At 42.4% G+C, this 17,702-nt stretch overlaps 1 protein-coding gene across 4 annotated transcripts in view; it reads left to right on the forward strand.

The window, feature by feature from the left end:
- The first annotated feature begins 4,923 nt into the window (after positions 1-4,923).
- The window catches only part of MAGI3 (membrane associated guanylate kinase, WW and PDZ domain containing 3), a 381,198-nt gene continuing 368,419 nt past the window's right edge, over positions 4,924-17,702 (forward strand). For all 4 annotated transcript variants that reach the window (XM_054979846.1, XM_054979847.1, XM_054979849.1 and 1 more), the window contains exon 1: positions 4,924-5,276. In XM_054979846.1, coding sequence (XP_054835821.1) covers positions 4,943-5,276 — 334 coding nt within the window. In that variant the 5' untranslated portion in view covers positions 4,924-4,942. The remainder of the gene's footprint in view (positions 5,277-17,702) is intronic.

The raw sequence follows: 17,702 nt of genomic DNA on the forward strand, positions 1-17,702 counted from the left end.
TGCTGTATTCAAGCCAAAGGCACAAGACCTTCTTTCACCAAACAGAGTGAGAAACAGACGACAAGACCACTGGAGCTGATTCACAGTGATGTCTGTGGACCCATGGGAACAGAAACACCCAGTGGAAGTAAGTACTTTCTGACTTTTACTGATGATTTTTCAAGATTTACTGTGATTTACCTGCTCAAGGAAAAGAGCCAAGTACTGGAAAAATTCAAAGTGTACCTAGCAATGGTGCAGAACAGATTCCAGAGAAAACCAATGGCTATCCGCACAGACAATGGAGGCGAGTATGTGGGGAAGGAGATGACAAGCTTCCTAGCAGATGAAGGAATAGAGCATCACCTGACCGTGCCATACACCCCCGAACTCAACGGGATAGCAGAGAGGAAAAATCGTTCTCTCACAGAAATGTGCAGGAGCATGCTGCAAGAAGCACAGCTACCTCAAAAATATTGGGGAGAAGCTATCAACACTGCTGCCTATCTGCAGAATATGCTACCAACAAAGGGTGCAAGCAGCACACCATTTGAACTGTGGTACAACCGCAAGCCCAATGTAAGGCATCTGAGAGTGTTTGGATCAAAGGCCTACACTTATGTTCCGAAGAAAAAGAGGTCTAAGATGGATCCCAGAACAGAAGAAGGCATATTTGTTGGATATGCACTGGGATGCAAGGGATATCGAATCCTCAACCCAGAGACAGACACGGTGAAGATCCGCCATGTGGTGTACATTGATGAAAAAGTGAAGGCAAGCAAGCCTGACACCAGAGAGTCTACACCAAAGGAAGCTGATGCAGCACAGCGGCCAGAAACTGTGCAACTCTGGGACCTGACTGAGACACAAGAGACACCTGCAGAGCCCACAGAAAGAGAAGGGGAAGCAGAGCCAAGTGTCAGACGCTCAGACAGAACAAACAGAGGAGTTCCACCACTGAAATTCTCTTACCTGGCAAAAACAGAAGCTGTACCAGAACCTTCTAGCTGGGAAGACATAGAAGGGATGCCAACAAGAGAAGCAGAGAAATGGAGAAAAGCTGCAAAAGAAGAAATTGACTCTCTGATCCAGAACAAGACATGGCTTCTCACAGAACTACCACCTGGAAAAAGGACAGTAGGATGCAAATGGATTTTCAAAACCAAACTTGATGCAGATGGAGAAGTACAAAAGTACAAAGCAAGACTAGTTGCAAAGGGATATTCCCAGAAGTATGGAGAAGACTATGATGAAACCTTCGCACCAGTAGTGAAACACACTTCAGTAAGAACACTACTGAGCATAGCAGCCGCAAGGAAGATGCATGTGGAGCATCTGGATGTGAAAACTGCTTTTCTTCATGGAGAGCTGGAAGAAGACGTGTATATGACACAGCCTCCTGGATTTGAACAGTCCAAAGACAGAGGACTTGTATGCAAACTGCAGAAGAGCATTTATGGACTAAAACAGGCTGCAAGGGCCTGGAACCAGAAACTGAACCAAATGCTCATCAAAGAAGGATTCAAGCAAGGCGGGGCAGAACTCTGCCTGTACTCAAGAAAGAAAGACAACAAATGGACTTTTATTCTGATTTATGTAGATGATATTCTCCTTTGTTATGAAGATCAACAAGATTGTGATGAAATAATTCAGCACCTGAACCAAGAGGTTGAAGTAAAGCGTCTTGGAAATGTCAGCTTTTACCTTGGAGTTCAAATAGAGCGAGAGGAAGATGGAAGCTATCTTCTCAATCAAAAGCAAAAGATCATGGATTTCCTAGACTACATGGATATGAAAGATGGAAAACCAACATGTACTCCAATGGAAACAGATTTCCTGAAACAAAATGGAAACAATGAACCTCTGAGAAACATCAAAGTATACAGAGAAGCAATTGGAAAACTGCTCTACATAAGTACAGTGACCAGACCTGACATAGCAGCAGCAGTTGGAATACTGTGCAGGAAAAGTGCATCACCAAGTGTGAATGACTGGCAAGCAGTCAAAAGACTGGCAAGATACCTGAGAGGTACTGCACAACTGAAGCTCAAGCTACCAGCAAGCGACAATCCCAGACTAGTGGGATTCATGGATGCTGACTGGGCAGAAGACATCACAGACAGAAAGTCTACCAGTGGACGAGTATTCTTTTATGGTGGAGGAGCAATCAGTTGGACAAGCAGAAAGCAAGACCTAGTAGCGGCATCAACTACAGAAGCTGAATACATATCAGCAGCAGAAGCACGCCAAGAACTCAAGTGGATTCTACAACTATTAGAAGACTTTGGGATAAATGAACCCAAACCTATACAACTCTTTGAAGATTATCAATCTTGCATAAAGCTTGCAAATACAGAAAGAATTGGATCAAGAACCAAGCACATTGACATAAAGAATCACATTGTGAGAAATATGCAAGAAGAAGGGCTTGTTGAGCTACAGTACTGCCCTACAGAAGAAATGATTGCAGACATCCTCACCAAGCCACTTGGCAAAGAGAAATTTCAAAGTCTACGTGAAAGACTGAACTTTGTGGACTTTGTACACTAGACATTGAGAAGGGGTGTTAGAAATAACAATGTCTGGTGTACTGCAGCAGCAAGATGTAAGAAGAGCCTACCATGCAGGGGGCAGCAAGGATCACTTAGTTTGGACAGTGAGAGTAGCACCTCTCTTGTTTCCTGGGAGTCATTTCCTTGTCTTGTCTCCTATTGGGCTAAACAGGGCAATATCCTGCTTCTTCTCTCTCCTGCCACACTTCTTCTCTCTCTCTGCAAGATGTAATCAGATAGCTAGGATCTATCTCTCCCTTTTTCCCTCAAGTATGTAACTTCCTCAAATAAAGCTTTTGCCTCTCTAACCAGCTCGGCGTTTAATTCCGCAGTGTTGTTTTACACTCGCTCTAACATTCACAAAGGTGCAAAATTGTAGAGCTCAATGTGGGCAGCCCAGACCTAAATCTTGGGCACTAGGATGTTCATGAAGCCTGACCAGCACTAACATTATTCGCTGGTATCCAATGCTCACTCAGCAGAAGGGATACATATATAAATGACCCAGCTCCATGATGTGGAGAGCATAGCAATTATACTAGAGTCCATTTTAATGCCACTGCAGTCCACCTATTTCAATAATGAAAAATAAATCATATGTTGATCCCAGAAACCTAATTAAAGTTGGGCCTTTAGCAGAATTATATTGTTTGCAATGAAAGCGCGATCATGGATGGTGTGAGCTGGTTATGCTGACTGGTGTGAGTGTAGGACAGAAAATAAACCATATATTTGCTTATATTTAGAAAGGAAATAAGAGTTCTTTATTATGGGAACTCTATATTCTGATAGGAAAGGAGGAGAGATATGGATGGCAGGAGAAGTTCTGCATCCATGGTTGTAAGATGGAGAGAAGGTGAGAAGTGTGATAAAGCCAGGAAGAGAATGATATCATGAGGGGGAAGTCCTGAGATTAGCAATCTATACATGCCCTGTTTGCCAGTGCAGGGTGGACTGCGGCACCACTGGTAAGTGCCTTGGAATGAACCCATCCAAGGAATTCCCCACATGCAGGTTTTTTTTAACTATGCTGACAGCAGGGTTAGTTCCCAATGCCAGCCCAAACTATTCTAACTTTCTGAGACAGGTTTAAGACTGTATTGTACAGTCACTACAAGTAGATCCAGGGCAATGGGGGAGGGGGGACTAGGAAGACAAAATTATGGGAGACTCAGTCACCCTTGGGATTTCAGTAAGATGTTGCTGGTGTGCAGCTATAACTTCAGCAGCTTTTTAGGGTGAGGGTGATTAGAGCAAAGTGTGATCTGGAGCCAGGCACTACCTCTCAACCTAACTACTTCACAGGGCTTCTCATTGCTGTGAAGAGAAAACGGGCCAGGAAGGAATGGATTTAAATATGAAGAGTGGAAGGGGGAAAGTACACACAGAAATATGGTAACCAATAATTAACATATGCATGCTGAAAGCTGTGGTTTATTTTCACGTGATACTGTCATAGGCTCTGGGTAATAGGAGGGGTTCGGGACCTAAAGGGAATCTTGGTTTGTGGTCCATGGATGGTTTCCGGCATTCCTGGCTAGAACATAAAATTACAAGGAATTGTAATATTCCTTGCGATAAACAAACGCAAGGAATATTACAATTACGAAATGGATGTAGTTGATGAGAATCAGAATTTACGTGTTCAAAGAACTAACTAGAGGCAGGAAGCAACTGTGAGAATGTAGGAAATAACAGCGATAAAATGGAGTATTTAAACCAGGAATTGTTTACTCTAAACTGCAATAAACTAAGGGCATTTTTGCACAGGATATTACAAAGTACCTTCTCAGCATCTGCTGATATTGTCCCCCACCCCTCATGCTTCCTTCGAAGTAAGCAGCAGAACCTCCTAGTAAACATGCATTAGCTTGGGTTATAAATCCAGCCTGAGAACGCGTTGCTGGTAGCAAGCGTTGACATTTACGAGCACTCCGGAGTGGGGGTAGATGTTCATGAGGGTTTGTGAACAGCATCGTCCCGACAGAAGGTCTATCAACTACTTCCTCTGGCGCAATTAAATTGCAAGCATACTAACTTAGAATGTAGCTTCTTCTTGCCGGGGTGCGAAAGGGCTCCGGAACAAGGCCAGGCGACTCAGACACTGCATGCTTACCCCCTAACGAAGTTTTATGCAAAACCCGACGCCCCTAAAAGTTCTTTCTTCTGACGTCAGCACACTTGGCCCCGCCCTAGGAATGTTGGGAGGCGCTTAGGGCAACGGCAGAGGGAAGGAGGTGTGGCCAATGAGAGAAGGGGGCGTGTCCCTGCCGCCGCGCTGAGGGCGCCAGTTGGGAGGTAGCCGCGGCCGGTGCTGGCCGAAGGAACGGTGGCGGGAGCGAGTGGGCGCGCGCGCTGACGGTTGGCCGGCTGTGCGAGGGGGCGGCGGGGGGCGCCGATGGTGCGGCCTCATGTCTAAGACGCTGCGGAGGAAGCGGCACTGGCTGAGCAAGGTGCAAGAGTGCGCCGTGTCCTGGGGGGGCGGCACCGGCCCGAGCCCGAGCCCGGACTTGCTGCGGGGCGGCGCCGAGCGCGGCGAGTTCCCCTACCTCGGAGCCCGCCTGCCGACGCTGGCCGAACCGGGCGGCGGAACCGGCCCGGTGTTGCTCTCGGGGAAGCCCCCCAGCCCGGGCGACGTGCTACTGGAGGTCAACGGCACCCCTGTCAGCGGCCTCACCCACCGAGACACCCTGGCCGTCATTCGCCACTTCAGGGAGCCCGTACGCCTCAAGACCGTGCGGCCAGGTCAGTCGGTGCGCCTGCCTGCTGGAGCTTGCGTGCCAGCCAGGGTCCGTCGCCGGGGAGCGGAGAAGCAGCGGGCGGGCGAGCGAGCGAGCCAGCCAGAAAGGGAGAGCGCTTCTTTCTTTCCCCAGCCCTCTCCGCCGGAGAGCCCGGCCCTGAAGTCTTCCCCTCCCCCCGCTCCCCGCGGGCGCACCTGCCCCCCTTTCATTCCCAGTCTTTCCCGAAGGTTCATCTCCCTCATCTTTTTCTCTTTCGACCACCTTGTTCATCTCCTGCTTTTCTTCTCCTTCCCCTTCCCTCCCCAATTCCTTTCACCCATTCATGGCAGTTTTTGAAAATTGTCATTTTCTTGTAAACCCTCCTGTCCTTCCGTCTTCTATCCTTCCTTTTATCTTCTTGCTCTTTTCTGCCTTTGTGGTGGCACGTCTTGGCTTACTACCCCCTACTTGTTTCTGTTCTCTCTTTTCCCTTGCAAGATAAAGCTTATCTCTCTTTCCTATCTCTTATCCTTTAGGGCACACAAGGTCCTACCTGTGTCACCTTACTTACTTTCTGGGAACTCCATCTCTGCCTGCCTGATTTTCCTAGGTGTATTTGGCTGTGCTATTTTGCATTACCCTCTGTACATCTGCCTTTTGCTGCTGTCTTATTAAGACAAACCTGACCCTGCCATTCTGCCCCCCCCATCAAAATACACATCTGCTAAATCCTCTCCCTGAACAGACCTAGCCCTTCCTGTTTACTCCAGTATCCACCTTCCGCTTCAGTGGTAGAATCATTATTCAAACACTCCTGTTAATCTAGAGAAGGGCTGGCAGTCTTTGTGAGACCATAGGATTCTGGCAGGGTTTTATTTGCTGTTTGTTCTAGTGGGGTCTGTTCCTTTGCACGTTGTGAAGGAAAGCAGTAGCTAGCTTTCTGTACAATGGGATTGTCTTTTGTCATTAGCTTTATTCATTGGTCACAGATATTTTTCTTTGGATGTAGTTTGTATGTTAGCAGTTCTGAACCTTTATTTGCTACGCGGACAGTTTATGTAGAGAAATGATGATAATTATTTAAGTATCACGTGCTACTGACATACATGAAATTTTTTTGAGTGATGCTAGGCAGGTCTACTATGAATCTTACTCAGGCCTATTCAATGGGGCTTACACCCAGGAAAATGTTTTTAGCATTGTGCTGTCAATGTTTCTTTGCCATTCATTCTGAAAGCTGGGGGGAAAGAAATGCTTTTTTCCTGGCTGTATCTTTGGGGGAGGGGGAGCTGTTTAATTGTACTTCATGCCTGAGCAAACAGGTTCTTGCATGTTGGATCTGTGGTGTAGTCCCTGAAGCTCTTTTCAGTAGAACAGATTGTTACACTAGACTTTTAACCTTATATTTGAATTTTAATGCTATTGAACTGATTTTTGTATGCTAGTGTAATAATTTACATGTGATTAAGCTTCTGTTTTCAGTCATCCCTGTGGCACTCATCAGTGGTTCCTCTGCAAAGCAAGTTGTTTGTATATGCATTGAGAGTGAGGTTTATAAAGCACCAAGGCTTGCTGAAAGCTAATGTTACTCTTGGGGAAGATTAGTGAATGAGCATTATTAAAAGCTATCATTTAGGCTAGTTGTCTGCTTGTTATAGGGGACTCACTCCCTTTGGATAAAATTAGAATTTCTATGTGGCAGAAGCGTGATTAGGAGAGTCATCCCTATCCTTAGTCAGTCATCTGATGAGGATGATACTGTTCATTAACAAAGATTCAGCCTGACAAACCTGTTTAAAATGCTTAAGTACCTGCAAGTAAAGCTGAAGTCTAGATGCCAGAATCTGGCAGATTGGTTTCAGGACAGCCTCATCTGAGGACTTCAGTATTTTCAGCTGTGTGACTTAAATTCCAAGGATCAGTATCTTACTTTGTTCTGTCACTAACAGTTTTATAAACACTTTTTGTGTGGCAGCAAATGACACGTTGTTCCAAAGTACAGCACACTAAAAAATCTGTGCCTATTTGCGTTATCTCATTGTTAGTAGTAGTATAAATGGAAAAATTTTTTGTGTGTTCACACTCTCAGTAATTCTAACAACCTCTTTCTTCACTGTGCTTGTCTATCTTGTGCAGTAGAAAAATTTTGATTTCAGATAGTCTTAAGAATAGTATTTACACAAAGTATTTACACAAAGTATTTACACAAAGTATCACGGGACTGTCTTTACAGCATCAAAATAATTGTTTTTGTTAAAGGTTGAACTTAAATTGTAATGCTGAACTGAATGTGCAACTGATTTTTCTTTCATCTAAAGCTGGTGTGGGAAATGGGATTTTTCACTTAATTGTAACTGTTATGCAGTCTGGTTTCTACATCTGCATATCTCCAGTTTGACACAGCAAAATACAACAGTAATCTTAAAATAAGATGGCTTGGGTTAGTTATTTTCAGAGCTGCAAACGTATATGTAGAATGATGCATAATATGTAAACTAATAGTATAATTGAGAGCACACTTCTCAGAGAAACTTGTGGAAGTCGTCACACTCTCTCATCCAGGTGGTTTGCACAATTTTTTGTCTAGTGTACATATTGGCTTGTGAAAAGTTTGCCAATTTTTAAAATTTGTCATATAGTAAAATTGTCCCAAATTACACAGTTGTGTCTTTCAGTACCAGAAAAATTCTTACATCATTGCCAATAATATCTATTGCTAACATGAAGTAGAGTAAACATTGATTATGAAATTATATAATTATCTTTGTGCATAGCCTGGAACTAGTGCAAATGACTGCAGTGACTCAGACGAGCTTCTTGAATTTCTGTCAACTTCATTTTTCTAATGGAAGTCTCATCTTGCCTTGATAGTGTTAATTTGTGTATATATAGGAAATATCAAATAATTGCATTAATTATTTAGCTCCTCACCAGTATGCATTTCAAATGTCAAGTCATTTCTTCTTGCAATCATACAGGCTAATGATTTACAATTGTAAATTTGAAGCTAATTATAGCTGTTCCAGTACAGTACAATATGAATATTAAGCAGAAAAATTTTCAACAAACTTGAACTCTTGCATGGTACCACTCAGATTTGGTAAAATGTACTCTCCATCTGCTTTTAGCTTCCACATGGCATCCGCCGATTACTATCTAGCCATACTAGGTTCCCATTGTTTCTACTTTCAATCTTCTGTTTCCCCTAAACTTGCTGTAATTGTATGTATGGATTTGGAATCCAATTGTGTTATGCATATATAACTTACTGGTTTAAGTGCATGGCTACATATGGGAGTAGAGGTTAGGCTGCTATAAAAATTAGCCTGAAGTGACTTTCATGTACTTAAGGACACTGCAGTGTGTCTTGGTTTTGCTACTTTAGTCAGTGTGGTACAGAAGATATAAAATGCTATTGGGTTTAGAGTTGGCAGCACGTATTCAAGTCATATCCTAAAGTTCATTAGGCTACTTGGGATGGCAAAATACCTTTTGCTGTAACTTGCTTCCCTTGAAGATTATGTTAAACTGAGAGAAGGTCTTGGGCTAAATTACAATATAATAGGGGAGGGCAGAATAAATTAATTTAATTGACCTATAGGCTGCATTATAAAATGCATCCACTTATGAAGAAGTTTCTAAGGATAGCTGACTAAGAGCAAAGCCTAGATAGCTATTGTTCCATGTATTTTCTAGACCTGTCCAGATCACATGAGGAAAAAAGGATGCAGCCCATTTTTAACAACAAAAGGGATACATGAGTATGACACTGAATCCCATCCTGCCCATTGCTTAGCACAGTCACAGCTCCTTGCTTCTAAGAACCTTTCTCCCAACTGAAGGCACTTATAGTAACTGGAATATGGCTGAGGGGTAGAAGCTCCAGGGGGAACAGGTTGCATGAAGGTAGGTAGGTCCATCATGTCTACAGGATTGTCTCTCTCTGTGTTCCAGCCATTGGTAGCTTCGCTCATTTAAACAGAGCCTTCTGCTTGTTCCCCCTTGCACATGAGCAAAATCAACAGCTGCCCAATCACATGCATTCTCTGTGGTGCCCCCCCCTTTATGGCACGACCTACCTGAAGAGGTTAGGAAAGCTCTCACTCTCCTGGCTTTCTGCAAATGATGCAAAACTGAATTATTCAAGAGGGCTTTTTTACTCAGTTAGGAGGAAAGTACTGTAAGTAAGTACAGTACTCAGTACTGTAAATAACTGGTCTCAGAGGGATGCATTGGTAGACGGATAGGGATCGTGGAATTTTACTATGTGCTCCTGCGTCGTATCTGTTGCTTTGGTTTGATCCTACTGGGTAGTTTCGATGTTGTTTAATGTATCAGTCTTAAGAATTGTTTATGCTGTATTTCAGTATTCCTTTAACTCTGTATTGGATTTCTACTGGTTTATATTTAAAACATTTGCAAATTTGCATTTATAGTACATTGTTTATTGAACTGTCCTTGAAATTGACTATACTAATACACACTGTGTAATCTGCCTTGAGTCTCATGAGAAAGGTGGACTATAAATGTAAATAAAATAAATAGGAGGGGGTTCTGTATGCTCACATACCACCATTGCTATTCACCCCCTCTTTCTTTTTGATCAGGGTAGATCAGTATTTAAGCACACGGATCTGCTGTCCTAATGACTATATAATGGTGGCTTCTCAACCTGAAATATTGTTTGTATTCAGTAAATCAAAGCTGAAATCTGCTTAATGAGATTAGTTGTCTGGTTCTCCTTTCAGACTCTATTGTGAGCATTGGGAGTGAGTGCTTGCAAGCAAGGTGGTTCTGATCTGCCCAACAAGATCAACTTTTTCTCCATACTCCTTGCCTTGTGTGAGCCACTGTGGTGTGGTGGTTAGTGTAAACTAGGATCTGGCTAAGCGGCACAGAAGAAATCCTGTGAAATAAAGCACTTTAAAAAAAAGCCCAGAGGAAATCTTTTCATGATCTTTTCCTAGGTTTTCTGCTGGATGTGTGAGCCACTTTGCAGCACCCAATGATTTACTCTTGGCTCTCAAGCTACCTGTGGGAGCCCCCTGCTATAGATTATTCTTGCTGGGGACTTGGAGAGCTGTATTTGGCCACTTGTTTGGGTTCTGTCAGTTAAAAATCTTTCAATAATGGCAGCAGTGGGGGGAAATAAAGGTCTGACTTATATCCCTTTTCTTTGCTGTTCACACTCTCCAGTCAGGTCAAGCAGATGCATAATTAGGATGAGATGATAAGAAGCACTTGTTCCAGGTACAACCTGGATAGAAACACAAGAGTGACCTGAAAGCTTATTAACATTAATATTAAACTAATACTTTCTACTTGGTTTGGAACCACTAGACTTATTAATTGCAGAGAAAAGCCAGATAATGTAGGGGTGTTTATTTGAGGGGGGGGGTCTTATTAGAAATGTGCAATACTGTTTTGGATGGGCAGCCATGTTGGTCTGCAGTAAATGAACAAGATTTGAGTCCAGTTGTACCTTAGAGACCAACTAGATTTCCAGGGTATGAGTTTTCAAAAACAAAGTTTTGACACTGTGATGAAGTGGGCCCTTTCTTGTGTTGCCACCCATCTAGCCTCAGGTATGTCACTCTATGCTACGTTAGCAAGTATACCTTATTTTTTTGCAATCTGAGAGGTAGGAAATAAAAAGTTGAAAGACAAAGCACCATTTTTGTAGTAAAAAAAACTATTTGGACCAAACAGAATCAGTCTCATATAATCACATTAGGACTAGCACTGTATTTGAATACTGAAAAAATCTTTGGGAGATGATCAGAGTGGATGTGATTTAAATCACTCACTACTAAGGAAAATGTAATTTACTCATGGTATATTGTGTTATTTCTCTCAATGTTTCATTTGGGAAACCAGGCCTTACATTTTTTTTTGCACTTTTTGTATTTGGCATGTGGGCCTGTTTTACCCTTCATTAAATGTCATCAAATAACTTCATTAAATATTCCCATATATATTGTCTGATACCATAGGTTCTCCCTTCTAGTGAAAGAATTGTTTGGTCAGTCTCAAAGTAGCGAAGGTTACATTTAAATGGCAAGATTTCTGGAATAGGCTGTTGAAACAATATCACTTTTATTTCTAATGCCTGTGCATCTCTTCTTACATTTATCTCCATGCTTTTCCTTGCGCTGATCTAGTCTGCTCCCCCCAACAATCTTCTGTTCACTGAGCATCTTGAAATTGTGCGCTATGAGGAGGGCAAGGAATTGATTGTTCAAATTGTAGTGGGATGATAAGGTTTAAGTCTGTTACTTCTCATCTCTCTCTATAATATTTCTTAATAGCAAAATGGTCCCCACATGTAGATGCTTAAATCAGAGAATTGGGATCACAGATATAAATCCAAAAGGTTGCAGAAAAAGTTGTCAAAATTATGTTAGAGTTAAATCCCCCCAAAACAAAAGCATTTTTTGCACATTCGCATAAAACACACCTCTTCCTCCATTGATGATAGATGTTGGAAGGGCTGTGATAGTGGGGACTGGGGGACAGTTGGCTTATCCTTCCACCGAAGCCACCTTTTCCTCACTTCCTCAGTGGGTCTGGCACATGTCCCTGCCTCACCAAAGCAGGCAGGCTGCGGGCGGGGGGGGGGGAGCTGTGAAGGTGCCGAAGCTGTGGCTAGGCAGGGTAACTGTTACTATTATTCCAGGGCTGGGAGAAGCCACTCCTGATGTTTTAACAGGGTAGTGCTAAGGGGGAGGATGCTTTTTGAATGCTTCGGGGAGAGGCAGCACCTGGCTTGGCTCACTCCAGTTGAGAGAAGCCTGCCTGAGTTCTGTGTGAAACAAGGAAGCAGCATGCACCCTACATGAGGTGTGGGAAGTGGTGCTGATCCTTCCAGAGCCCTGTGTGAGATGAGGAAATTAGCCCATGGCCAATTGATTCGCTGGGCTTTCTCTTTCTTCCTTGCTCCTTCCTTGTGTGGATGGGGGCAGGTCAGGTGGACTCTTCCTCTCTTACTCCTTTGGGGAGCAGGGCTAGGGCTGGTGGAGGGATCCTTTTCCAGTGTTTATTGCTTCCATTCTGCCCCTGCTCACAGGGTTGTTGTGAAGATAAAATGGAGAAGAGAATAATGTAAGATGCGTTGAGTACCCATTGTGGAGAAAGATGGGGTATAAATGAAGGAAGTAAATAAGTACAATTGAAGATTGGGGGAGGAGGAGATAAAAGCTATGTTAGTTGGTGGGTGGAGAGGAGAGAAGGAAAAAGAAAAGTGAGGCTATAGGGGTTGCCAGGAATAGGGAAAGAGAACATAGTGTGTGTGTGGGGGGCGGGGGGGGGGGCGTGATACAGGGGAAAATGAAGTGCCCTTTGTAAGTTCCCCACTGTGCAGCTGGGACCCAGGCCAGCTACTGGCACCGTGTAACTGGGTCATAGTTTTCTTAGCTAGAGGCTGTTAGGGAAGAAAAGCAGAAAAACTGAAGATGGGGTGGAGGGGGCAGATAAAAGTAGGATGGCTGGTGGGTGGGAAGGAAAAGAGGAGGCAGGGTAAGGGGAGAGACTATGGGAGCTTTCAGGAAAGGAAAAGTGGAAATAGTGAGAGAGGGGAAAATGTCTCTGACAAGTCCTTGCCGACTCCCGCTTGTATACTTATTTTTGCAGTTGACAAGCGTTATTTCTGGAGATGGAAATCCTTAGTTTGAGAACTACAAAACTAAACATGTCTGATGGTATCTTCTAGACTGAGCATGGAGTCCCATTGGGGAGTAGAAATATTAACCTAAATCTATACAAAAAGCCTCTGTGACATAAAATTAAGACCCTGATCCACGAGCTATTGGAATTTGTTTATAAAACTTAAACATTATTAATATATTGTTTTATACAAAATAATTATTACTTTTCCATGATGAAAACTTTGAGGTATAATGTATCCTAATTAATGCTGCCTTTTAGATGTGTTTTTAAAATTAAAAAAAATCATTTTTATTAACTTTGGGCAGGTTGTAGGAAAAACTTAACATATTCAGTTATTTAGAAAATAATTTGTACGTACGTTGTACGAGAGCCAGTTTGGTGTAGTGTTTAAGAGCACGGGGCTCTAATCTGGAGAGCCGGGTTTGATTCCCCACTCCTCCGCTTGAAGCCAACTGGATGACCTTGGGCTAGTCACAGTTCTCTGGAGTTCCCAGCCCCACCCACCTCACAGGGTGTTTTGTTGTGGGGATAATAATAACATACTTTGTAAACTGCTCTGAGTGGGCATTAAGTTGTCCTGAAGGGCAGTATATAAATTGAATGTTGTTGTTGTTATTATTATTCTTATTAAAGTAAGGGTAGTCCCCTGTGCAAGCGCTGAGTCATTACTGACCCATGGTGGGACATTGCATCACAATGTTTTCTTGGCAGACTTTTGGTTATGGGCTGGTTTGCCATTGTCTTCCCCAGTCATCTACACTTTATCCCCAGGAAACTGGGTACTCATTTTACCGACCTTGGAAGGATGGAAGGCTGAGTCAACCTTGAGCTGGCTACCTGAGCCTGGCTTCCTCCAGGAGCGAACTTAGGTTGTGGGCAGAGCTTGGGCTGCAATACTGCAGCTTACCACTTTATGCCACAGGGCTCATTGAATTTGTACGTTATTATAAGTGAAAAGTTAGCAAAGGCAGAGGTAATTTTATTTTCAGTGTTGTTGGTTCCCCCCTGAATGTTTCAAGTAAAGTCTTTCTATTCTGCTCTTTGCTCTCACATTTTTCTAGTTCTGTGCAGATAGTTACCTAATTCATCTTTAAAGTGTAAATAGTAACATCATTCTTTGATTTTATTTATGGTGTTTCCCCATGTTTAGGTGATCTAAATTCTTAATCATTGTGCAGCATTTTGCAGAAGAGGTTTCTTATATATTGCATCAAATTCTTTAAAAGTTCATGGAGAACTTTTTTTTATTTACTGGAGGCTTACAGCTAGTTTTTTGTCTGGTAAATGTCAATGCACACAATTAATCATTGGACCACTGGAGAATTTCCTCTCTACCATCCCTGATGTGTACAGCCTTACTCACCCGTCTCTCCTTTTCTCCATCCTGTTGTCTTTCCCTGATTTGTATATTGGTGGCAGCAGTATTCCTTGCCACCATGGTCCTCCCAAGATCTGAGAACAGGACAATTGCATATTGTTCTTGGGAGGGCAAATTGAATTGTGGAAGAGCAATGACAACAACATCTAGTACAAGCAAGGTATATAAACCAGAGCTTGCTTGCTTTCTTCCTCCCTGCCACATGTACTATTCTTGTGGCGAGCAATGGTACAGTATAGAAGTGCATGGTTTAAGACTGTCTTGGAAAATAATTATCTCTACCCATTGCTCTGTGTTAAGATCCTTACCTCTGATTTACTGTGCTATTTATTCTTATATTTAATGTGCCGTTGTTTGTCTGCACAAGCTTTTCTGTGTGATCGTACACCTTGAGCTGTGTCCTTAAGGACTTCTATATCTTTATAAAGCCAACATAAGAGTACTTAAAAGTATAGATGGTAAGCATCAACAATGAAACATGTTATTTGAACCTTTTTTTGTACATGATTAGTGTCCCGTTTAATTTTTTTTGTTAATGTGAATTGTCTTAGTGTTTTCATTTATTTGGCTATACCATCTTTCTTCCAGTGAGAGCCGATGTAGCATAGTGGTTAAGTAGTTGGGCTGCAAATCAGTTGTTTGTTGGTTTGAATCCCTGTACTGCTATGAATTCAGCAGGTAGCCCTGGGTATGCCACTGCTCTCAACTCCAGCTCCCCAGCTATATTGTGGGGGATAATAACACTGACTTTGTTCAGTATCTGAGGGGGGCACTAATCTGTCTAGAAGAGCAATAAGTGCAGTTATTCCTGTTATTATTACATTCCATGCTGTTAACAATTTACAATATTAAAAGGGAAAAATAGGAAAGACAAAGCATAAAACACCATATACTTGGTGGGTGGTCTTAGGAGCTGGTGTTATAAGCCCTCTTGGCTTCTCCTTATTAGTGTCCATTTTTTAAAAATAGAGTTTGTAGCATTTCTAATCATAAGAATATCAAATTTTATGCATAAGTAGCCCATTTTAAAGCACTTGATACCATTCATTTAGCTAACAATATTTGGCTATATTGTGGCATTTTTATGATCTTTAGGAACTTGACTATGTTTCCATCTTCTGTGCTTGATTATCTGGCAGTCTGATCTTCGTGACCAAGTTCAAGTGAATTGTGGTGTTTGCAGTGTTCATTTTATGTGTATGTGACTAAAGCTTGAAAGTATACTGCAATTAAAATTGTAATAAATCAACTAACTTTAACATAAAAATAGAAAATATTTAAAACACCACACAGGAAATAGTATTTACTCAAGTAGTTCATCATATGTATCCTCCTCCAGTACTCTGCAAACAGAGGGCAGCTGTTCCACTAATAGCTAATCTTATGTCCAAGCTACCCATAGGGAGCCATCTGATATGACCATTATGACTGTTGGGATCATTACTACCTTCTCTGGCAGCCATCAGCATTGTGGATTTTCCCTATATTCATATTAGGTCCAAACCATACATTTACCCCAATTTGACATTTTAAAAAAGAGCTGCTTTGGGAGGAGCCAGTAGACCAGTGAAATGAGTCAATGCTGTGATGTAGTGACTTCTTTCCCAGACTATTCTGTAGATCCAGATACTAGAGCAAATGTGGATGAAGCTTATTGTTGCTCCTCTGCTTTTTCCCAAAGCAGTTTCTTTCAAAAGAAAGACCATAAACGGAATTGTTACACACATTTGCATGTAGCAGGTAGTTTCACCATTAACATGGCAGCAATGACTTCTAGAAAACTAAACTGTCCTTAATCTGAAGTGGTACTTGGTCTACATATGTAGCAGAATGTGGTGTGTACCAATTCAGGCTATAGTAGAATGACATTTCTGTATATTTGCCCATGTAAGTGATCAGCTCATCAATGAGAGAGTTGTAACTAGATATGAGTAAGTTATCCAAAACTCATCTTGCATTCCAACTTGAAAAAAGCACTCTTTGATGATAAATTGTCAGTAAGTTGGCTTGATTAGAATTAGAAATATCAGAGAGCTGTGGCATCCAGGGTGCTACGGGGAAGGTCCATGCAGCCCTTGAATTCCCCGTCATCTCATATTTCACCCCAAAGTATTGGTCCCATCAAGGCAGACTGAAGTAGAAAATTCTCCTCCTCTGTGCATTCTGCAAATTGTAATTCCCAAAACATCTGGTAGTTAATGTCAGCTGTTCTGGGAACCACAGTTCCAGGAATGTGGGGCGGGGAGGGGGGAATGCTGAGAAGAAAAGAGAAAAAAAAGAAGACACTGCAAGTATTTCCTGCTTTTTTATTGCCTCACATCACCATTCAACCATGTCAGCAGGGCAGATAAATTGGGGAGGGGCTGAATTATTGTGGCTTGGAGTTATCTTTCAAGCCAGGGTAGAATTCAGCATCTATAAGACTTACTTCACTTTGCAGGCAGGCTTTTCAGCCAGCTGGTGCTCATGCTTTAGAATCAAAGGAGTTTGAACTTCATCAACCCCTCTAGTTCTAGCCCAGTCTGTTCTGTCGTACTTGAAAGTAAGGGGGACATTAAAAATGTTACACCGCTATCACAGATTTCTCTGTCATCCACCCTTCTCTCTCCATCCTGCTTTGGGCTAATCAAGAGGGTCTTACTTGTGGTTCTTTAAAACCCTAAACTTTGGAAAACCCTTTCCCCCAAACCCCTTAGGTTTTGGACCCTAATAGCTTAGTAGAACTGTATCAGCACTAAGAGAGACTCCCCCCCCTTTTGTGTCTCCTTCCTGGTCTTCTTGCACCCTGGAAGGGTGTGTGTCTGAGGAGGGGGAGGGGGAGAAAGGGAGCTATATAGACATAGAGTTGAGTTCTCACTCCTGTCCCAGTGTTGCTCAGCCAGTGTCAACTCCTGGTTGGCTTCTGGTTATATCATAGTGTGCCTGGTTTTATGGGTAAGATACTCAAAAGCAGTCAAGTCACACTTAAGAGCAATATAATAAGATATCTTTAAGCATGAATCCTACTAAACACAAATAACTGGGAGTACTTGGCAAACAGGTAACTAGAAGCAGAATACTGAGCAAGATAACTGAAAGGTGTAATACTAGTGAAGCCTGTAATTGTACAGAGACATCTTTATTCCTCACCTTTGGAATGGCTGCAAAAAAGTAGACTTTCCTTCTTGATGCCAAGAGCCACACCAGGATGAGGTTTTAACCCTTTCCCAACAGCTTGGGAGTTCTCCATAGAGCCAATCATACCAAGGGGAGGAGGGGTGGCAAAATTTTTTTACCAAACCTGTGGTGGCCAGATGTTACAGTATTGTACAGTGTTTACACAGCATACCATAGTGTAATGTAATAAAGTGTTGGACTAGAATCTTGGAGGCCCAGATTCAAATTCTCACTTTGCTATTGAAATTTGCT

This window comes from Eublepharis macularius, chromosome 5 (genome assembly GCF_028583425.1).
Source record: "Eublepharis macularius isolate TG4126 chromosome 5, MPM_Emac_v1.0, whole genome shotgun sequence".
Taxonomy (NCBI): Eukaryota; Metazoa; Chordata; class Lepidosauria; order Squamata; family Eublepharidae; genus Eublepharis; species Eublepharis macularius.